The following is a 22,294-nucleotide window of genomic DNA, read 5'->3' as shown; positions in this document are numbered from 1 at the left end:
GAGACTCTTAGGACTAAATGAAGTGTGCATGTTATGTCTCAAGTGCGCTAAGTGCTCTGAGTGGCCCTTTCACACTGCTAGAGTCTCAGACCGCAGTCTGCAAGAATGTGTGCTGACACATGCACAACACACCCCACAATGGAAACATGCGCCTAAATACAAATATATCCATTCTAAAAATCAAACAAAACTATTATAAATAATTTAAATCTGAACATTTTCGCGGCCATGTTCCTGCATATGTTTCCCAGAATCCTGTGCAGGTACTGGGAGGGAGCGGCGCGTGAATTGGCAGACGCGCTGGAAATCTAACTGGTGACCTTCTACATCAGACAGGTGATCGCAGCCAATTCCAGCCGCGGGAGTCCACACAAACACAAACAGAATCCCCGCACACGCAAACACCGTGCGATTCCCACACAGCCAAGCTTTTCACGGGGGGCGGAACGTGAGAATAAACCGTACGGGGACGAGTTGATCCTGACAGTGCTTTCATCTAACCTTGATTTGACTTTAAAGAAAAAAAGTTCTGCATAAGAATATTCTGCAGGGTGTCTTTGGAGTCAATGAAAGTTTAATGACCCCTGAGGCAAAACCCAGTGAAATAAGGCATAGTGTTGAAACATGTTAAGGTCAAAGGTTTTGCATTTGCTGCTAAAGAACAGGATAAACATTTTCATTCACCTTTTTCATTCATATTTGCATCATGTAAACATTCGATTTGTCCTTTTCATGTGTATATTTGTCCTCTAATTGTGACAAATGCTGGCTCTTTTGATGCTCAGCATCCATCAGGCTTCACAGGTTTAATCCTTTAAATTACACTGACCTTGAAAACACCACCGCAGCAAGTTGTACTGTTTTAATAGGCTTGAAGGCAAAGGGCAACACTTCACATGTAATTATCATGTCTATTGTGCGTGTAGTCCGGGGAGGCTCGGTTAGCTGGCGTGTGTGGGTGGAGATAAAGGGGAGAAAATGCGGTCACGCGTGGAAACATGCAACGAGACAGAGACCAGGGGACATCAAGGGCACACGCCATGCGTGTACACAGGAAACAAACAAGGCAGTAAATGCAGAGGTGGAGACAAAGACCAGCACACACACACACACACACACACACACACACACACACACACACGCCTTTATGATGAGTACTTTCTTGCAGTATTTTCAGTCTGTGGTACTGGAGGCTTATTCATGATTCCTGTAGTCATCACAAATTACTGGCTCTCAATAAGTCAGCACTGAGGAAATACAGTCCAACGCTGCCATCTGGTGGTTCACACCAGCTTTTTAAATAGGGCTTCAAGTGTGATTAAGTTTCATTAGTTTTTGAATAAAGATGAAGAAAAGCTAAATTATGGGAAAGTTGTTCCCACAAAAGTGAGCAGTTTAGAACGTGCACGTCTGAAACAACTGTCTGTGTCAGACCTGAGATTGGATCTAGTGACACTAACACTCAGACAGGAGGCCGTTTGAAGAGACTGAAGTGAAACCCGTGCACCTGCGGTGAAGTGATAAAGTGGCTGCTGAGAGGAGTCTTCACAGGTGATTGTTCCCGTCTGTTGCGTGGCTGGAGGGGACGGGCCGAGCTCACAGTCGCGGGTAATGATGGCGGCTCCGTGGTTGACAGTGTGTCATTAGCCCCCGCTGCTTGAGGAGCGCCGAAGGAAACTGCTGACAAATTGAAAGTGGCCGTTAATCATATGATGCCACTGGATGGCACTGAAAGCAAATCGATGAAAGTGGTCTGTTACCGAGGGCGAGCAAGTGTTGCCCTGCATCGCCTGCCTCTTTTGTTCTCCTGTGAGTATCCTGCTTTTTAAGGTTTATTGCACTCTGTAGACATGCAGAGCACATGTTACTTTACAGACTAGATATACATTTATAAATGTATCAAGAAAACAGTTTACAGCAATGCATCCACCTAAATTCAGTCCCTGAACAATAACACATATGCAGAAAATGCCTTGGTTTACATCTCAACACAGATCACTCGTCAATCAAAAATGTCAGGTGTAACCGTAACCATTGTAATACATTACATATGTTTTGTACGACTTGAATCCCTGGGGTGAAGCAATGAATACACACTACAGGTTCTCCTGGTTGACATCATGGTCAGGTCAGCCACCCACCTGATGCTTTTCTTTCTCAGCAAGTCTCCGGTTATGATTCAATAAAACACAGAGGGGTCACATTTCACCCACAGGCCACTTAAACACAGCGTCAATACTATTTCCTGCTCTACTGTGGAGGCCAAACAGAAGCACAGGCTTCAAGAGTGTTTTTGTCTTTTGTCCATTTCACACGAAGACTCGGTTTGTTTGTGGTGATGATTATATTAAATGTTTAGATATGTTAAAACCTCACTTGCTCGGCGGGTGTTATTGTACTGTTTACGCTTGTAAACACTTGTTGAAGGAGCTACTGTGTTTTTTGAATAGGAGCTAATTATAATGAGACAGAGGCCTCATACTTCCTACAGCCTCTAGAACATACAGACTGACAGACACGACTATACAAAAAAACATCTTGTTGGCATTTTGCATCTCAACTCATGTTTTGGCAAAGCTTTTTGAGTTTCAGGCATCACTTATCATCTAGCACCTCATACAGAGATAAAAGATTAGTTACATACATCAAAAATAATGGAATAGTCAAATGTGTGGACTTCATGACCAGAGGGCCTTTGTTTCATACATGTATTTGAACGGTGCTGCGTGTGCTTTATATTCCTGTCTCTGACACCAGTAGACTTTTTGGTTCTGTGTGTGGTCGGTGCTGACTCCACAGCTCATTACAGACTACCAGTGGCCTTGAACTAGTGAGGGGGAGAAGAAGTGTCAGACATGAAGAAAGACTCTGGGCTGTAGAAGCTCACTCTGCTGATGCCGCTGGGCGCACTGTCTCCTGTCTAATGGTCTCAGATGGGCAGAAGGCTGCATTTCTCCTGCACCGCGCAGCAGTGTGGATGGTTTTACCTTCTAATCGCATTCTCTCCACTGTTACTGCATGACAGTCTTGCATCACTGAATAGTTACTTTGCCTTACTTTGCGTGACAGGTTTTAAGTGTGGCGCATTTAGCAGCTTGTTGTTTTAGGCGACGCCCTGACGAGCCCAGTTGTCATTTAATGTTAAAGTAAAGTGCAGCTCAGTCCTTTGACAGGTTCTGTCAGGTAAACCTGACCTGCAGTACTGACAGGTAAACCTCCAGCCCAGCTTCTGCAGGCGTGTGGTTCTGGACACGTATGACCCTAGAACTGTCTGGCTTTAAATGGAGATACTGACTGGAGCTGAGGCTTTTCAATGCATAATATGAGCTCAAACAACCAGTGAAAGTCGTTTTCATAATTATTGCAGAGCCATCCACTCCAGACCATGAGCAGGTATTATCATTCAGCAACAGAGGCTCCAGGATTATCTGATTGAAGCTCTTTGTCTGTGTTTGACTAACTGCTGTCACTAGTCGTGTCTTTCAGCAGTGCGGTATAAGTGTGTGGTGTGGTGTTACCTAGTATGTACACCAAAGAAACCAAACTCCTGAGTGCTGAAAAACTGCAGAAGAAACCTAAGATGTACCCAGTCTACTCAGCTGATGAGGTGTTCCAGTTTAAGCGCTGGATTTAATTATTGACGTTGGGTCAAACCCTGGGCCGCTTCATTTAGATCCTGTTCTGATCAACGCACAACAGGCCGAGTGTGAGGGAAACAGCTGCTGTTCTTTTTCTAGGCTGGACATTACTGAAGCTTCCATCAGCTCTGGGATCATCTGCCTGAGAGGCCTCCAAAGAGGGAAGGGGTTTAGGAACAACATGCACAAAGTAGATACAAGGCAGGTAGATGGATGGCTGGAGGACAGTTCCTCCCTGTTTATCACAGGCAAACCTCCCTGAGTGGTCACTGGACAGATATTAACTGTATCAGAAACCAGATTAGATTAGATTAGATTAGATTAGATTAGATTAGATTAGATTAGATTAGATTAGATTAGATTAGATTAGATTAGATTAGATTAGATTAGTAGTTATCTTTAAGGAGGATGTCACGGGGTGGGTACTGTAGTTGGCATGTAATGATTGTGTAGACTCGGTATGAGTGTAACACTGCCATCTTGTGGATACAATGTGCAATAGTACAGATTGCAGTACAATAATATAATCAATATCAATATCAGTATATTTATCCATTAAAAAGAAAGAATTCAGAGCTGGTGAAAACATTATAATATGTAAATACAAAGAACCGTGTAACATCACCTTAAACTGTAATATTATTTACATAAAGCCTTTGTGATACTCCACAAAATCCACATGGTCGAAGACACTGAGAAGAAATGGAGGGGCTACCTGTATTAAATATTCATACAGAGGCCTGTGGGGGGTGCCTTCTCCAGAATTCAAAATATAATATTAATGTTGTCCTCTTCCTTCCTTCCCTCACGTCCTTGTTTCTGGTTTGTTGTGCAAAGTGGGTCAAATGAATTTGTTTGGGGAGCTCTGGTGTGTCTGCAGCAGTGCAGAAGAGGACGGCTGTGTTTAAGGACTTGAAGCATTACTTAATGTGTGTTGCAGCACGCACGCAGTAAAATCGATCACAAACATGCACAACAAGTATCTGTCGCGTGAGTAACTGCATACCAAGCATATTAGCCCTTAGTATCGCTGTGGGTGTACTGTAGCTGTGCTCGCAGCATGTGACTTCACTTCCTTACTCTGCTAACCATATAGCTGTGTCATGACAGGCTTTGGGAATTTGGGGTTTCATGCAGGCTACAACAAGAAGTCTAAAAACCATGTTCCATCAACCAGTAGGAACTGAATCCACTGGCGTTCTCTTTTAGTGTCTCTATGTGAAGTAAGGAAGGTTGTTGGTTGTGACATTAGGAGTTGTAAAGTAATCAAACATGACACTTTCATCATCAACTCACACTACAATCATTATAATGAAAGACAAGATTTCACTGAACGTTTGTTTTCTCAGCAATCATCCCCGTGTTTCTCTTAAAACATAAACTCACTTAATACACACAGTCCAGATGAGTCATCCCTTACACTCATTTTCCTCCGTAAATACATTCTAGGTGGAGTAATGCACACTATCCTGAGGTGTTTCTCTGCCTGTCGTGCGGGTTTTTCAAGTTCTTCTAGTCTCTGTCAAAGAGTAAAGACGTTTCCAAAACCGTGTGGAAATACATGAAATTATGTGTGAAAAAGGATTTACAAGATCTGTTGTATTTTTCCTCCTTCAAATAAAGATTTGATTATGATCTTAAGTTTACATGAAGATTGGATTTCACACACAAGCCCTGTAAATAATGTAGCAGCCAAAGAAAGGAGTTCCTTTAATTCCCCGGCCTATGTGGCAACCGGCAAAACTCCAGCAATCCGCCCTTTACTGAATCACCTCACACCAGAATGAATGCACAGGTGGGATAAGCTCCACAGAAACCAAACAGTCAGAATAAATGTCACACGGCGCAGTAGTATGACATCACTCACACCCACACCTGAATAGACATTGTCTTGTCACCATATCAGCCATCTCTGCGGTGCAAAAGTGAAACAAAAAGGCCTTTTTTATCAAAACAATTGGACACGTTCTACATCTTAACCTTGAGATTCATTTAAAGACTTCAAGCTTTATGCCCATCAATTTTCAAGCGCCACCTCAAATGCTAAATTAACGTTTCTCAGCACAAATCGCTTCCAGCACCTGATATCAGACAGCTTGACGTACGAGGACTAAACAAAACAATATATTTTAAGCGCATTAGAAGAATACAACAACAAAGTAAACAAAAGTTAAAGCCCTTTAGTCTGAATCACAAATCGGAGGCCTCTACACTTTACACTTTGAGCCTGACTGAGCATGTTGCAAACACCCTTAGGACACCTGTTAAAATACGTACAACCCTTGTATTACTATAGTGTTTACTGTAAAGGTATATTTGTTATATTTACACTGTGTGTAAGACAAAATGAGCAGTCAGAGTGTCGAGGCCCACAGCACTTTGAACCATATGTCTGCGTGTTAGTGTTACCCTGCCGCCCCTGAGGCTGCGGGTAGTAACTGGAGCACTCTTAATTTTATTATTCATAGGCTGCGTATAGTTTATCTGCGATGAAAGGAAGGAGCTTTATATTAATCTAGAACCATCTCACTTCATGGGGCAAATCATTCCATATCCCACGAAGTCATAGAGGCTCTGACACAACATCTGAAGGAGGCTCTCACTTCGTTCACTGCGATGATAAAAGTGCACCTTTTCATCACTTGTATCTGGATTAAAGTTGAATATTTAACTCCAGCCATAGCGTTGCGTTCATTTCCATTTTACTAATCCCAACAAGGAGAGTTGTTATCTTGGCAGCTCGCACCTTATTCCTTATCTCCTCCCATTCTGCGCTCGCGCACATTCCTGTCATAAAAGCCACGGGCGGACGGGACGGAACCATCTGAGCGGAGGGTGCGCTGAGATATTTAATTCTCTTTATTTGACTTCACCCCGTTGCATTTTGTTTTATTTGTACACATTGAGCATGAGTATTGAGGTTCGCATACACTTCCCGCAGTTTGCCCGTATCGTTCCCTCCTCTTGTGCTCATGCGGGACACGTCCAGGAAGGGGGCGCCCCCCGCTCCCGGACAGTGGACTCGCCCGCGCTCTGCCATGTTGGATGGAGCTGGCTCCCAGCTCGCTGGCGCTTGTACTTCCCAGGAAAGTTTTTATGGTTTAGTGTCTTCGCCCAGTCGCCGCAGTTTTGCCCTCAAACCCCGGCGTTTTGATCGCGTCGGGACGCCGCACCGAACTCCTCGGGGGGCACACGGCTTTTGTCGGGCTCGCGAACCCCCGGGACGAACCGGGCCGGTGTGAGGGGGGTCGGGGCAAGGCCACGGATGACCGCGGGATTGTTGATGCACCTTTTCGGGTTCAGAGAAGCAGTTAGAGTCGGTGCATAATTACAAAGTCCTCGCCGATAATGAGCGGAACTGCGCCCGCGCGGCGGCAGACCAACGCCGCCTCGCAGCTGCTGAGCGCGCAGGAGAACGACTGCGTCTTCAACTACCTTGGCAGGAAATGCATCGTAAGTTTTCTCCATTAAATCGTTGCGGCTGCTGGCCGAGGGACGAGGCTAGCGGGGCTAACCATTTAAGCTAGCTACGGCGTGTGGCCCGCTGTGCTTAACGTGCTCCTCCGCTCTGGAGAGCCCGGCGGCTTGTTTGGACAGCGGCGGCTGCTCCTCGCGTCCCGTTCGGGAGCGTGACATCGGGGGCACGTTACCCTCCAGCCCTCGGCCTCCTCCGAGGCACCTGAGGGCAGCCCAGGACCCCCACGGCCCCCTGTCAGCTCAGGGCCCGGGGTTCGGAGCTGCTCGAGCCATCAGGAAAGCAGGGCGAGGGGACGGTCTCAAACGCTGGCATTACATAACGTAGCCGGACCTTGATTGTCGTCGGGAAGTGTGTGAGGTGCACGGTGGGAGTCTCCTGCCGTACCGGTGCGGCTGCAGCCAGCCTCGCCGGCCGTGTCACGACCGAACCTGGTGACGTAGACGCGTTTAGCATTCAGCTGACTCACATTCGATGCCCACCTCTGTCAGCAGCCAGCCCCCTACCCACCGTGTGCAGCTGCATCAGCACTACTGGGCCGTTCAGGCCCGGCGTGTGTGTTTGATTTCCACTCTTTATGACTTTGTCTGGTAGTTGTGTTCCTTTTTGCTTATTAGCCAGACACCTCTGCGCGTTTACAGAGGGAAAAGTAATATTGAAAGACTGCAGGCCAGGAGGCGTTGGCCTTTTTATTGTGGCTCTCCACAGTCAAATATGGGCTGCATTTAACTAGTGGTTAGCCATTACACACACACACACACACACATACACACAATGAACAATGTGTATAGATGTGATGCAGTAAGTTCAGGGCATACTGCTGCTTCTTCTATGCTGTTAGAGGCTTCTTATCATGACCCTTGGTCTCCTTTGACCACTGCTGTGGTACATAAATGTCACGGGCCTCCCTTAATGCACTGATTGGGTCAGCAGTAAGTAAGGCATTTCCTCATCAGTGGTTGGACAATGTGAGAGCTCGGTTAAAATGTCCTGAGCAAGACTTTCCTGATCGATTGTGAAAATGCTGTTCGCTCAGGACCTTTGCTCACCCAATGATGTCGGATGTAAAGAATGTTGCACCTGCTATAAATTGGCTTTACAATTAGGAGATGGTTTACAGTCAGAGCGTGTTAATATGTTTTGAGTGTTTGTGTAAAATAACTAAGTTTCCTGGAAAGGTCATTCTGAAAGGTGCTGCGTGTACCGTGCAGGTGAGACACGAGTGAGTGCGCGTCCATGGCGTCTTCGTACTGTCGGCTTAGGAACATCGTCTTCTCAGGTTACTTCCCCATAGCCAGAATAGTTTCCTGTATTTGTGTATGGTTGTGATGGTGTGCTTCAGGATTGTGTCTAGCTCACATAATCGCTGAACCGGCCACATTGTTTTTCTTTGACGCGTGCGCTTTGGAAAAGCATACATTTCCTGTCCCTTGATCAAATATGTCCTGTCAAAGTAGGACACAGGTTGCTGAGGCGTGACATCATCCCCAGTGATGATGTTCCTCGGGCATCTTCGCAGTTTTGTCATTCAACATGTGATCGAGACGAGGAGCATTCCTCGCAGTCCTACGCGCCTGTGTGTTCCTGCACGTCTTGGCATGCAGAGGGAGAGACAGACATTGTGTTTGTGTCCCTGACCGATCTAATTAGAAAACCCTCCGGAGATTCAGTGCCTGACTGAGCGATTGTGCGCTGCCCATGCACTGATTAGCTTAAAAATGTACACATTTCAGTCACCTTTAGGTTGTTTTTTTTTTCACTTCCTCGTTTGTGTGATGCACAGCTTTTAGACTACACAACTGAACTAGACTAAATTAAATGTAGCTGTAAAACGTCTAAATAGCAGCAGTAATTCTTTGAAAGTAACAGGGCTCTCCACATACACGCACACACACGTGTAGGTGTAGACACCATTGTCTTTCTCCTTTGGTTTTATTCTAATTGATATTCCTGGTGCCGTTTTCACCATTAGCAGCACTGTCTGACTGGGCAAAAGGTGGAAGGCATCCAATACACACTCCGTGAGTGTGTGTGCAGACTGCCTAATCAGCAGTCCTGTCCTACAGGAAGTCCCGTGGTCGGCCTCCTCTGGTGTTTTGTGCAGGAGAAGTGGAACATGACTCCTTCTCCTCCATTTCTAGTTGTCTTTCTCTCATGCCATCCATATTTCCCATGGCCCATGTTAAGCTTTCTGAATCGGTTTCTTTATTTCTTTCCTCACTCTACGTTAATTCCCTCTGTCCTTACACCTCCATATTCTTGTCAGCCATTTCTGTATCCTCCAACGACTTCCCGTCTTTTCTCCACCTTTTCCTTGCTTCCCCCCTGTGAGGTCTGGTGAAGAGGTGCAACCTGCCAAGATGGAACAGCTTGGATGACATTCAAATGTAACGTCAGCTTCAGAAACAGCATAGGACGAAGATTCATGCCTTAACAAAAGGTGTAAATATATATTTAGAACTGCGCTCAACATCCCACGTCTGTTAATGTCTCATCTAATAACTCCTACCTTAGTTCTGTCACTTTACCAAAAATAATCTTTTGTGTCTCTTTAACTTACTGTTGTTTAATGATATATTTAGGTGAGAAATAGATTTGTGTACCTATTGTCATACAGGACATATCGCTATATAGCTAAAATACTGTGTAGTAGTCCAGAGAGTCCATCTTTATATCAATAAATTGTATACTTCTGTGTGTGTTTGCTGAATGAGTGAACAGACATTGCATCGAATCAGAGCATTGTTCAGTCACTTTGGTCTGAAGCAGTTTGAGAAAAAGCACATTAGCGAGATGAATTATTATTATTATTTGTAAGGGTGAGCTAAGACTCTTGTTGGGTTGTGACGACACTGCAGACAGAGCTGCACGTCCTGCAGCCTTTGGCCCTGTCAGGAGCGATCAGCGTGCCGTGTGCGGATGCAACCCTAGGCCCTGAGAGCCTGAGCGCCGTTAAAACCACTGTCAGAGGAATTCTATCATAAAGCACAATGTGTGTTGTTCTTTACATCTTGTGGAGTTTTTATCTGGAACTTTTGTTAGCACCTTGTTAGTCAAAGTCTGTATAAACCTTAATAATGAGAAATTAGAAGGCTAAGGGGGTACATGTAGTTGGATGTGGAGTTTGATGCTTGTAATGTATTTTAACATTTCAGTGAAGGCTAATGGGGAGATGTGTTGTTCAGCTGCATCTTTCATTCATGGTGGTCTATACGCACCCTGACAACTTCACCATGCAGTGACATACTGTGCTGCATGGACTAATTTGTTATCATGGAGTGGACTTAGTATTACACAGAGGTTTATTTGAGACAGTAATGCAATTGAGAACCTGATAGTTGCCATGGCATTTCCTTAAAAGCAGGGGCTCAGTGATTTTTCTTGACTGAGCTGATTGCAGTTATCTACAGCCAGTGGCTTCATACAGTATAGCTGTTTTTTGTATTATATATATTTGTATTATTAGAAGTATAGTGTCAAAGTAAACACGTTTGGGGAAAAAACAAGATCTGTACTTGGCAAAATAAGAAATGAAACTGGAGAACAGATATGAAACAGTAGACTAAGTTCTGAAACTGAAAAATAAAATCTTTGTTGACCATCTAACCTAACCCTGAAGGTATAATGGATCATTTAGTTCAGTTTTTCAGGTTACTAACTTTTAAACTAGTGAACAGAGCTTTTAACTAACATTACTGTGATTTAATGAAAGCAACGGGACCTTTTAAACCTACTGATGTGCTTTTGTTACCAGATCCCTAGAAAACATGTACCACCAACAACAGCCTTGTGTCAGTGTTTGGAAGGGGATGTGGGAGGAAGTAGGCATGTTTTCCAGGGACCTTTCATAAGAATTAAAGAGATGTATCTAAACAGTTCAGATCATTGGGCTGAGACTCAAGCCTTGAGCTAGCTAAGGCCTCATACATAGTGTAAGCAAACACTAGTTGTTGCTAGTATCAATATTGGGACTGGGAACAGGTATATCTAGTAATGTCATCGATGTTTAAACAAAGCTGTAAAGATTAGAAACTAAAGTTGAGCAGGATGACGAGCACAAGCTTAAAACACAAGGGCCGTGTTTTGTCTCAGTAGACACAAAAATGTCTTTTAAAGATGGCGATGTAGTTCCTATACACCCAAAAATCATATCGATGTTTCATCGATACCTTTTCTTGCTTCTGTATGGGAAGTTTCCAGGAAATAGAAAGTAGGCTGCGTGTGTGATGGCAGAGTCTGGAAATGTCTTGAGACCTGGAGGGATTGTGGACTTCGTGAAGCTCAAACGCTTGCATATTAATACATCTCCATTTCATTCTTAGCAGAGGGCAGTGCTGACTTCCTGTGTGTGCAGTATTGGTGTCACCAGAGTCTAACAAGATCGGCTGTGTCTTTTCAAATTAGGATTTTCTACAAGCCTGTGCTTGAAGCCTCCTTTCCTTGAGCAAGACTGTAGATAACCTAGATGTTTACAGCTGCTGTGCTTTATTGTGGGTTGGCACGATCTCTTGCACGCTCTATCGCCCTTCAGTGTGTACTGCTGTGTGTTCAACATTGTGGCTCACATAATTAAAGTTTGGCAAACATGAGCTTCACAGGTTTAACCAGATCATTAGTTCACAGAAACCTTATGAAACAGCTGTTTATATGCTCTGTCTACTTTACTGTTCATTAAGCATCCCATCATTTGGTGACTGCCACTCTCTGCCTCCTCCTCCTCTCCAGACACTGTCTACAACCGTGGTCCAGGTGTTCCAAGCAGACCGGAACTCCAGCTGGAACAAGAAATGCTGTGGCGTGGCCTGTCTGGTCAAAGACAACCCTCAGCGATCCTATTTTATCAGGGTCTTTGACATCAAGGTATGTAAATGAATTATATTTTTATTCCCTTTATTTGTATAGCCACACATCTCAGCTTATGTTAACGGCACACCAGCCTGTTGATCATCATTCTGTTCACCGTGTGTTTCCACAGGACGGTAAGATGATGTTTGAACAGGAAGTGTACCACAACTTCCAACTCAAGTGCCCCAAACCCTACTTTGTCACATTTGCTGGAGATGTGAGTTCTCTCTCTGTAAAATGTCCACATTTCTTGTTCTTTGTGACTTGCTTTTAATTTGTTGTTGTGGTGGTCTGTGTGTGTGTTTACAGACTTGCCAAGTGGGTCTGAATTTTTCCCATGAGGGCGAGTGCAAGCATTTCTACAGCCAGTTGTCAGACGTAATGGGTAGAAGACAGAGGAAAACTGGTACCAGCCTACATCTGACTTACCTACTGACCTAACGCTGAGAAAAATGACATGTTTCACACTGTCTGCCTTTAAATGTTAATTGGCTTGACTCGTGTAACAACAAGGTCATTTTCTTTTAATACTTGTCACTTTTATATAGGGCTCAGCCTAAGTCTCTGGCAAAAAGACAAAGTTTTAGTGCATTTTCTCAGAAGCTTATGTTCTCAATGAGACATCTTCTCACCGGGAGTTTTTGGGGGTTCTCTGAACCAATACTGAAAGTTTGTCTTTTTTGCCCGGTTCTGTTTGCTTCCCCGTCCGTGCCTCCTCCTCTGGTTTCCTGTGATCTTGTCACAGTTCTCTGAACCGTTGGTAACACCATTTCTAAACCTGTCCGTCTTCCAACTCACCCACACCTCCAGGCATTCAGGTGCTGCTGTGTAGATAAATATGACCAGAGTTCAGAATTCTCCCCACCCCAACTTTAAGTTTCTGTTGATGTTTGTAGCCAAACTGGGACGCGATGCATCACAAAATAACACTCTCTCAAATTCAGATGAGCGGACCAGGGGGGCACTACAGCTTCAGTTTAAATGAGCGAAACGGCTTTGAGGTCCTTTCTGTCGCAATATTCCCAGTGTCCGTCACAATAGAAGTCAAGAGACCTAGTCATGTAGGCCTCAGAGTGTAATTTGACATTTTTTTTTTTTTGCATTTGCTATTCTCTGTGAGGAAATTGATTCTTAGCAGAGCCATACAAATGCGTTGTTAAGCATATTATTGGCTCAGTCTTTAATTCTATCATCACCTGCTTGATCTCTAACTTCTCTGTTTCCTGTCGTCTTCTTTGCGGGTCATTTCCTGATTCAAGTTCCTTCAAATTCAGATTTACTTTTCAAATAGGATTTGGTTCATCATTTCCTCTTCAGTCTTATGCATTGGGTGCCTAACCTTGTCTACGTGCTTCTTCTGTGTGACCTTCTAACGCTGGTTAAACTAAAGTCATGGTGTGATCGTGTGTGGATACGGGGGTCTGATTTTCATCTCCTAAACATACTAACTAAACACACAGCTGCATTTAAAAACCCAGTCAACCTGCTTCTCTCACTAACCCATCCTACTAGTCAGCACAAGATTGTAATGATTTCATTTGTTTGTGTTCACAGAGAAGAAACGCGACCCTCCAAATGGTATGTGTCCCATTTCCTGTTGATAAACTCCAGTAATGGCGCTAAACCAGAATCAGACTTGTGTCTCGTGGTACTTGGGAACATTTGTGTCAGTATGCTTGGTACGCTAGATAGGTGGAGTTTCAAGATCATTCACAATTTTGTACCGCAGCCCCAACCTGGCCCCGCATATATATATTTTGCCTTTGTAGCGTTTCGTAATGTGTCTGTGAAACGGTGTTCATGGGGACAGATGGAAGACATTTGCCCGCATTTGTTCCTGGACATACGGCACACAGGCTCGCTTAAGACAGAAAGGGCAGGAGATGAACCAGTTTCTGACTGACAGGCAGCATAATGTGACCCAGCTGGCTTATTAATACATCTGTCAGTCTGTGTTTCGGTGCCGTGTAGAGTTCCTGATGACACAGATGACACATTTAAGCACTCATGTGATGCTCACTTTAAAAGCTGCTTAATTAAACTGGGCCTGTGGATGTTTTGCTTCTGGTCAGATCATCAAATTTAATAAATAAATTTATATATATACTGTATATGAGTATTGAAGACCTCAGAGTACTGCCTTTCCTGTACACCACAAATTGACCATGTTTTAGAAACCACTAAGATTAATGTGGGATTACTCCCTGGCTGGGCTTTAATGGTTACGTAAAATCCAGCTGTAAATCCAGAATAACTTGGTGGGATTAGATCCATTTGAGTGTTTAGCATGGAGTGAGAGGGGACGGCAGTGGCTGCAGATGGGGGCATCGTCCCGGGGAGCCAACCCAGACATCATAATCTAACCTTGTATCCTGCTGAGATAGAAAGCCGAGGGTGCAGAAGAAAGGGATTGCTAAATGGATACACACACGCAGAGCTCGGACAGAGAGATGCAGCGGGGAAACAGTAATTTGGCGAGTCGGCACCGAGGGAAACTGCTGTGGTAATGGAAAGAATTTAGAGACCGAGCGTCTGGCTGGCTCCTCCTTCTGATGGCACTTGTGGATGTCTGCTTTCATGGCTCAGACTGTCTGCGCGTGAACTCCGCCACATGTCTGATGAGGATAACGATGCAGTAAATGCACACTGCTGCTGCTGCTGCTGGTGTTTGGGAACCTTTCAGCAAAGGAGAACCCTTCATTCGTGAAGCAAGTGGATCGTCCTTTTCCTGCTGTCAGTGAACATCTCCAGAGTTTGCATTCACATTGTTATTCGTCAGCGTCCTCTTGGTGTGAGCTGGTTCTTCTCGTCGGCACCATGATGTTCTGCACCACTTTTCTGTCTGCTCCCTCTGAGGAGCTCGGCTGTGAGGCTGCTGCAGGAAGAGCTCCGTTAGGAGGAGGGGGTCTGGGCCCCGCGGCTTGCTTGTCCTCCCTGCACTGCTTGGTTCTCCCACAGGACGAACTGTACCCGCCTCTGCCCGACCCGGCCCGGCCGCTCTCGAGCAGCCGAGACGAGCGGGCTCAGAGCTTTGTCGGAAAGGTGCTTCTCGATGTCAGCGTGAGCCCCTGCAGGGAAAGAGGGGGTGGGTGCATTTGGGACAGGGTGAGAAGGCAACGCAGTCGCTCGGCCTCGCCGTCGCCCAGCAAATCTCCCAAAAGTCCTCGTAGCCCGGGTGTTAAAGGTACACGCTGTTTACTAAGCGGAGAGAACTAGTTTTACAAAGCTTCATATCTCAGGGTTGTACGTTTATGCTGTTGTACGTAACGTTTCCTGAGCCAGTTTTGCATTCTTTAAGTCATATACAATTCAAATGTATATTGTAAAAACAAAGTGGGTAATAGAATAAAAAGCATTACAGAAAAAATGGCACACGGCTGGATTTCAGGTTTGGAATCACTGTAAAGATGATGTTGTTCTGTGAGTCAGTGGTAACTTCTATGTTCACCGTCATCTCCGCTGTTTTTCAGGTCCCACGCTACACATTGCCACGGTCGACATTAAAAACCCCGAGATCAACAGTGTCCATCGCAGTGGCGTCCACCACAACAAGCCTCAGATAAACAACATTATTCCATCCTCCTTACCCAAGATAGAGAAGAAGGTCAAGGGAGGCAAGCGGAAGAAGCTGACCAAAGCAGACATCGGCACACCCAGCAACTTCCAGTGAGTTAAAGGTCCCAGCATGGTCGGTGATAGTCTCCATAACTGTATGCCTACAGCAGTTATGTCATTCCCACTGCTATGATCCCAAGCAGTTTTCACTCTGTGTCTAATCATATGCTGTATGAGATAAATAATGCAGATCCACACATCATGTAAGACATCAGTTGCTAGTTCAACCTGGGATAAAAGCATCTCATTCCTTTATGTCTCTCTCTTTTGTTAAACCCAGTGTACTGTATCTCTTCTTTTTTTTAATATGTCAGGACTTCAGTTAATCCTGTTTACTTTTCTCACAGGCACATTGGTCATGTCGGATGGGATCCAAACACAGGCTTTGATGTAAGTACAACTCCTGGACCTGTCTGTCTATGTACGCTTGTACGCATGTCGCCTGTTCAGCTTCTCCGGCCCATACGTTTTAGTTTGTCAGTCCGATGTCCCTCTTCCAGACAGATTTTTCCAAATTCGATATCGTCTCAGAAATACTACGCCGAGCTTCGTGTCCAAGTTAATCGGAGAAGGGTTACACAAGGAGATTTTTGGAGGGAACAGAATCGACCTGCATCTGCATAATCCATGGCCTGGCTCCCAAAAAGCATAATCAGTAATTATGCAGGATTGTGGATGATAAGTATGAGATCATGCAGGTCAGAGGTCTTACTCTGTCGGTAAATGAAAGATGAAATTCAGGCGACTAGGCTTCGTAGGTTAATGCTTTCAAAGGACTTAGATTGATTTGAATGGGTGATGTCATTTGGACAAAGCTTGGTCACCTCACATACCCTTAAGCTTATACTGTAGCTGAGGCACAAATGAGAAAAAAGGGCATTTTATAGGCTCACCATTTAAATGTGACTTTGAGTCCTCATACAAAGCAAATATTTAAATTATTCATTTTCAGATATATCACAAATAAATCATTATCATCAAAACATTAAGAACCATGTAGGGTTAATGTTTCTGTGGCTGTTCTAAGGGAGCTGACCAGATGTTTTAACTCACTGTGTTAACCTACACCGCCACCAGGTGGCGCTCAGTGGCAGCCATTGTGAGCTGTGTTGATAAATAGCTCCACAAATAAGAGTGCATTGTCTGGAGTGTTTTTCAAGGGTTTGTTCTCACGCTCGCTGCTTTCTGCATTAATCATCCTTCTAATCTCGACTGAACCAAACCCAAACCACAAAACTCTTATTAAATCGCATGTGATTGATAATCACATCTGGTTGACGTGACATGACAGAATCCATGAGAGTCAGTGACAGCTCTACTGCCTTCATCTAATTCTCTCCTGTGTTGTCATTCCAGTTGAATAACCTGGACCCGGAGCTAAAGAACCTGTTTGATATGTGCGGCATCTCTGAGGCTCAGCTGAAAGACAAGGAAACCTCTAAGGTCATCTATGACTTCATAGAGAAGAAAGGAGGAGTAGAAGCAGTGAAGGATGAGCTACGGAGGCAAGGTGAGGCAGCCGGGAAGCCAGATTGTCTGATCTGGCAGCAGTCGAACGAATCTGGGGCTTTTAGAAAAGGTGCATCTTTGCACTAAACATGATGTTGACGGCGAGTGTTAGTGATGTGAGCCCATGTTCAATTATCTGTGTGAAATGTGTTTGAAATGGTTCCTCTGCGATTTCAGACAGTCTAACTAGTCTGGTGGTTCTGTCCCCAGGTCCGCCCAGGTGGAGTGGTAGGTTTCTATGCATGACCTGCTGCGACAGCTCATGACTGTGCATGTAGAGTCACAATGCAAATTCAGACTGCGTGTGAGGTCTTTGCAGTTATCCCACATCGTTAGCAGTTTTATACTGGATGCTGTGTCACTGCTGACTCTGAGCCATTAAGGCTCCAGCCTGAGACGTACCAGGCCGTTTAGTGATAGAGTCCCTTTGTTTCTTGTAATTCTTGCTGTGCAGTGAGACTTCTTTGCTGTTATTTCTTACATGACACTTAACATATTCTGTAAGTTCAGCGTCTGGTTTGCCTGTTTTAAATATTAACTCTGTGCATGTAACGTTTGAAGCGGGTCATAAAAGGACTGGGTCCAATGGTCTTAAAGCATGTTTCTAAACCAGCCTCCACTTTAGAAGTTTTAGAAGAGTTTAGAAAGGAGGCTTGAGTTCCAGTTTATCTTTTGAACATCCCGGCTGCTGGTAAAGACGCTTCCAGTCCGTTTTCTTTTCCCCAGTTAACACACGGTAAAGGGGAGAAGGCTGCTCCCTGTTGCCCAACCTATAACTGCATGGCTTGGTACAAGCAAATCCTGGAGAACTCACAAGCATCTGGACCGATGCTATGAAACGTCATGCCTCACAAACAATCACTTTATTTTTGATTAGTTCCTTTTTAGCTCCATCAATAATTTGAAGACTTTGAAATGTAAAAACCTCAGTGATAGTGACTTTTTGAAACGTGTAAACTGTGTATTGTTTTTTCTATAGTTTACTGTTTACTCTTTCTCTCTCCAGCTCCACCACCTCCTCCATCCAGAGGAGGCCCTCCTCCCCCACCACCACACCACACCTCAGCCCCTCCACCTCCCCCTGCTCGTGGACGCGGTGCTCCACCTCCTCCTCCTCCCTCCAGAGCTCCCAACTCTGGGCCCCCACCTCCGCCCCCATCCCGACCTGGCATGTCCGCCCCACCGCCGCCCCCGCCGAGCCGAGGCTCTCTCCCGCCGCCTCCTCCGCCAGCCCATGCCTCAATCACTCCACCACCTCCCCCGCCGCCGCCTCCAGCATCCTCAATTCCATCCAGTACTGGAGCACCTCCTCCCCCTCCTCCTCCACCGCCGCCAGGCCCCCCACCCCCTGGTCCCATGTCAGAGGCTAACGGAGGGGAGCCAGGGAAGTCGGCACTGCTGAGTCAGATCAGGGAAGGCACCCAGCTGAAGAAGGTGGAGCAGAAGGAAAGGCAAGCATCCAACACCGGCAGAGATGCGCTTCTGGACCAAATCCGACAAGGAATCCAGCTTAAATCGGTCTGTACCCACTCATCACGCACAGCCCTTCAGCCACTGAACTACACATTAAACTTTGACTGTTTATGCTGTTTACAGAGGGATGACAATACAGAGTCAAGTCCTCCCACCCCAGCCCCGTCTTCAGGCATCGTTGATGCCCTGATGGAGGTGATGCAGAAAAGAAGCAAGGCTATTCACTCATCAGGTACAAAACACCCAAGTAGCATTCAGTCCAATTTCAGTTACTGCCAAATTAGCAGGAAGTGTGACCGATGGGCCTATAGCTGTTCAACTTGCCAATAATGAAACCATAAAATGTTTTGTTTGACTAACGGCTCAAAAACCCAGATTTTTTATCCCGTGTCTTCCGCTATAGCACTTAATGCTGCGGCTCTACATTAAGACTGTGCTTCATTTATTTAGTGTGTCAGATGACTTTGTTGCCTAAATATAAAGTAGACATTTCCTCATCCCTCTTAAAACAGGCATGTGATCCTTTTTTCCATTTGAACCTCTGTGTCTGTAAGAGCATTTATTCTCTGAAACATTTTCATCTCTTCCACAGATGAAGATGACGATGATGAGGACGACTACTCTGATGAGGAGGAAGAATGGGAGGACTAGTTTGTTTTTTGTTTTTTTTCCCCTCCCCTTCACGTCTCTGGATGATTACGACACTAAAATTGTTCTTGTCTCTAAAAAGAAATCTTTAATTTCAAAATTATCATAGTAAATGTTCTGTCGATTTGCTGTATATTTTTGTTGCCTTCATGCTTTTTTTTTTAATTATTTGTGCAATACCTCATTTAATCTGTAAGTGTCATTCTCCTATCTTTCTGTCTTTCTTTATCTTCAACATGTCTGCTTTCCTGTCTGCTCCATCTGTGTCTTTATACCGATGTGTCTCATCTCCCATTTCATTGGTCTCCTCTTTGATGTTGATCTCCTCCATCTGTGACTCGGCGTCCCATCACTCATGTTCTCTCTCTCCACGTTCCCTCGGATCCCAGATTAACGTGCAATTTTACACAAAGTTGTCTCTTGAACCTTAGAGGTGAATGTCTGTTTTTTATTTTTCTGGGTCAAGGACTGAGTGGAGGATTAGCTTCCATCAATCCTGCATCAGTCATGTTATTATTTTTCGTCGGGAGGAAAAAAAATTGAACTATTTTCATACCCTAGTGCTCTGTAGTTTATTTTTACGTATTAAAAGGATCCTAGTTTAGCACTCATATTTTCTTAATACAAAGGAGGAAAAAAAGAAAATGCTATTTACTGTCATTTGCTGTTGACTGTAAATTTGCTCCAGAGTCGGAGTCTTGTTATATTTTTGCACAGATTGAAAGATGAGGCTTGCTGCGTAATTAAAGGACATTTTCAGGCCATAGTTCAAAAGCATACATGCTTCAGTAATAGGGCAAAATACATGTAGACAGTTAGCATTTGTAACCGTGAGCAACCACATGACAAATGGTAAATACATGGAGGTAGCCTACGTTGCTAGGGACACACTACACACTACGCCACTCTACCACCCCAGTTGATTTTTTTTTTTTTTTTTTAAATGTAACTTTTTCTTACAGTATGAAGGTGACTGTTAATAAATGCCTGTTTGTTGGAATGAGGTGATTCATCATGTACAGCTTGAGGAATAAATACATTTTAGTTTTACACACCTGATGCTTATAATGGGTTTTAATGCTAAGTTACTTTACAGCAGTGGGCGAAAGTAGACTTCATCTAGTAGACAGTAACCGTAAAATGTGGGGCACTGTTTAAACCACAAAGGCATTATGAAGTGGAACATACAGTAGGAATCACCTGTATCTGCATACAAGGACCAATTAATGTCAGTAAATTAAGAATCCTAACAATCATACGATAAATACTAAGACATACACCATTCCACCAGACTAGTGGCTGATGGTTAAAGTCTACGCTGACAAAATCATGCTCATACTTTCAGAAGCATATTAGCCTTAGACGTGTTAGAGAGATTTAATGACATTTACTGAGGGGATTGTTCTTTAAATATCCTGAAAGTATCACAACACTACAGTTATTTTCGGTCGCTTTTAGAGAAGCGTCACCCCCCACTGTGACGCAGGCAGCGAAGACAGGTTCCTTAATGCATTGACTTGTGTCCAAATGCCTTTTTATTTCCTTTTCTGTTTGCGGGTGAGCAAAAGGAGGCGTGAACTCTGCCTTTGAGTCAGATTGCCATTTGTTGGATGTTAAGGACTTGCCTCTACTGGCCATGTTTTTACTCCTAGCTTCTGTAGGTAACTTGGTTAATAGGATTCTGTGGGTGCTGAGCCGTATCAGAGGCTGCACAAGTAATGGATTCTTACATTGTACACTCCAATAAAAGGTTGATATTTACATGACCAGGCATTTGGTCTTTTTTACCTTCACTCTGTCGTCTGGGATGTTTCCTTCTATACTTTGAGGAAGCTTCGTTGGGGAAATAAAACAATTTCTACTGACGCTGCTGTTTTATTCTTGTCTTTAATTTCTCTAACTTGTTACTGTTACACAGGATTATAGATTAGACCTCTTTTAAACAAGGTAATGTGATCCCAACAGCATACACATTTAGGTAGAGCATTTACTATGTATCTTGAGCATGTTCATGTGTTTGGCCGTGTGTAGGGAGCGACCACAGGCCTCGTCACCTGCATCAGACAGCTCACGGCGCCCGTACCAGCTGACGGAATCACAGCCGCTTCACCCACTGAGCCAGGTAGAGGTGAAAACAGGCAACATGACGCTAGGAAGGTGAATGAGCACTGATTTAGGACCTGTGTGTGTGTGTGTGTGTGTGTGTGTGTGTGTGTGTGTGTGTGTGTGTGTGTGTGTGTGTGTGTGTGTGTGTGTGTGTGTGTGTGTGTGTGTGTGTGTGAGACAGACTGAATAACAAATGTCCACGGTGCTTGTTTCACATTAGGACAAAGTGAGGAAATCGAAGGGCCTGGCTCCTCGCTCCCCTGTGTAACAAACACAATGACCACAATTCAGTGCGTGTACTATTTATTTTTAGTCCGTGTCCATCAACTGACACTCCACTGACCCCATATCAGTTCCCTGCTGCCGAGCTTATGAGAAGGATTAGAGCGAGTATGGCACTTTCCACCAGTCAGGCCTCCACAGAGACCCCCATCAACACAAGCATATTTATAGAGCTGAACATATGGTTCATATGTGCTTGTTGTGTTTTATAGTGCTTTAAATACACCTGAATCCAAACTGTAATTTTTAGGTTTCCAGCAGCTTAGGTTAAGCACATTTATTTACGTAATAGCACTGCATGTGTGCAATAATTCCCAGGGGTCAAGGGGACTAAGCTTGGCGCTATCAGGGATCCACTGCAGCTTAGTGTTGAAGGAACACTTAACATTTGCACCAAACGATCGTTTCCTCCTGAAAATATCTGTCCCTCCTAAAGCAGTGGCCAGTGCAGCATTACATCTGTGTTTCATACACGACAGATGGGACAAAGTGCTGCACTTGACGCAGGGAAGCTGGATTCTCGGTCCACTCAGTTAAAGGCTTTCGGACGCGTGTTTAACAGCTACTAAACTCAACTGTGTCTGTTTACAGTCGGCGCTGCTGTGATGTCGGCGCCACTAATGACGAGGCCCTGTTGTCTCGCTTCGCTCGTCACGCGGCGTGAGCTGTTGAGGCCGAGTGCGCAGGAGCTGCTCTCTGATGC

General features: G+C 44.7%; 1 protein-coding gene across 4 annotated transcripts; it reads left to right on the top strand.

Moving 5' to 3' along the window:
• The first annotated feature begins 6,631 nt into the window (after positions 1 to 6,631).
• waslb (WASP like actin nucleation promoting factor b) lies at positions 6,632 to 20,969 on the top strand. Of its 4 annotated transcripts, XM_029161372.3 has the most exons (12): positions 6,643 to 7,091; positions 11,839 to 11,973; positions 12,089 to 12,175; positions 12,268 to 12,364; positions 13,513 to 13,536; positions 15,429 to 15,624; positions 15,921 to 15,963; positions 16,930 to 17,083; positions 17,293 to 17,310; positions 18,089 to 18,600; positions 18,679 to 18,787; positions 19,148 to 20,969. In XM_029161372.3, exons 1-12 carry the CDS (start codon positions 6,987 to 6,989, stop codon positions 19,204 to 19,206), a joined length of 1,539 nt encoding a protein of 512 aa, XP_029017205.1. In that variant the 5' UTR covers positions 6,643 to 6,986; the 3' UTR covers positions 19,207 to 20,969. The 4 variants fall into 4 exon arrangements, with proteins under 4 accessions (XP_029017207.1, XP_029017205.1, XP_029017206.1 ...); XM_029161374.3 differs by lacking the exon at positions 13,513 to 13,536 and having other exon boundaries at positions 6,632 to 7,091; XM_029161373.3 differs by lacking the exon at positions 17,293 to 17,310 and having other exon boundaries at positions 6,650 to 7,091.
• The last annotated feature ends 1,325 nt before the right edge of the window (positions 20,970 to 22,294 follow it).

Source organism: Betta splendens, chromosome 9 (genome assembly GCF_900634795.4).
Source record: "Betta splendens chromosome 9, fBetSpl5.4, whole genome shotgun sequence".
Lineage (NCBI taxonomy): Eukaryota > Metazoa > Chordata > Actinopteri > Anabantiformes > Osphronemidae > Betta > Betta splendens.
The sequence above is the reverse complement of the archived record's forward strand: the minus strand, read 5'-3'. Positions and strand labels throughout refer to the sequence as shown.

Excerpts from the sequence above, each read along its gene's own strand:
- waslb (XM_029161372.3), top strand. The coding sequence starts at position 6,987 with ATGAGCGGAACTGCGCCCGCGCGGCGGCAGACCAACGCCGCCTCGCAG. Across the intron at positions 13,537-15,428 it reads GAAACGCGACCCTCCAAATG|GTCCCACGCTACACATTGCC; the intron begins GTATGTGTCCCA and ends GCTGTTTTTCAG. Across the intron at positions 15,964-16,929 it reads ATCCAAACACAGGCTTTGAT|TTGAATAACCTGGACCCGGA; the intron begins GTAAGTACAACT and ends TTGTCATTCCAG.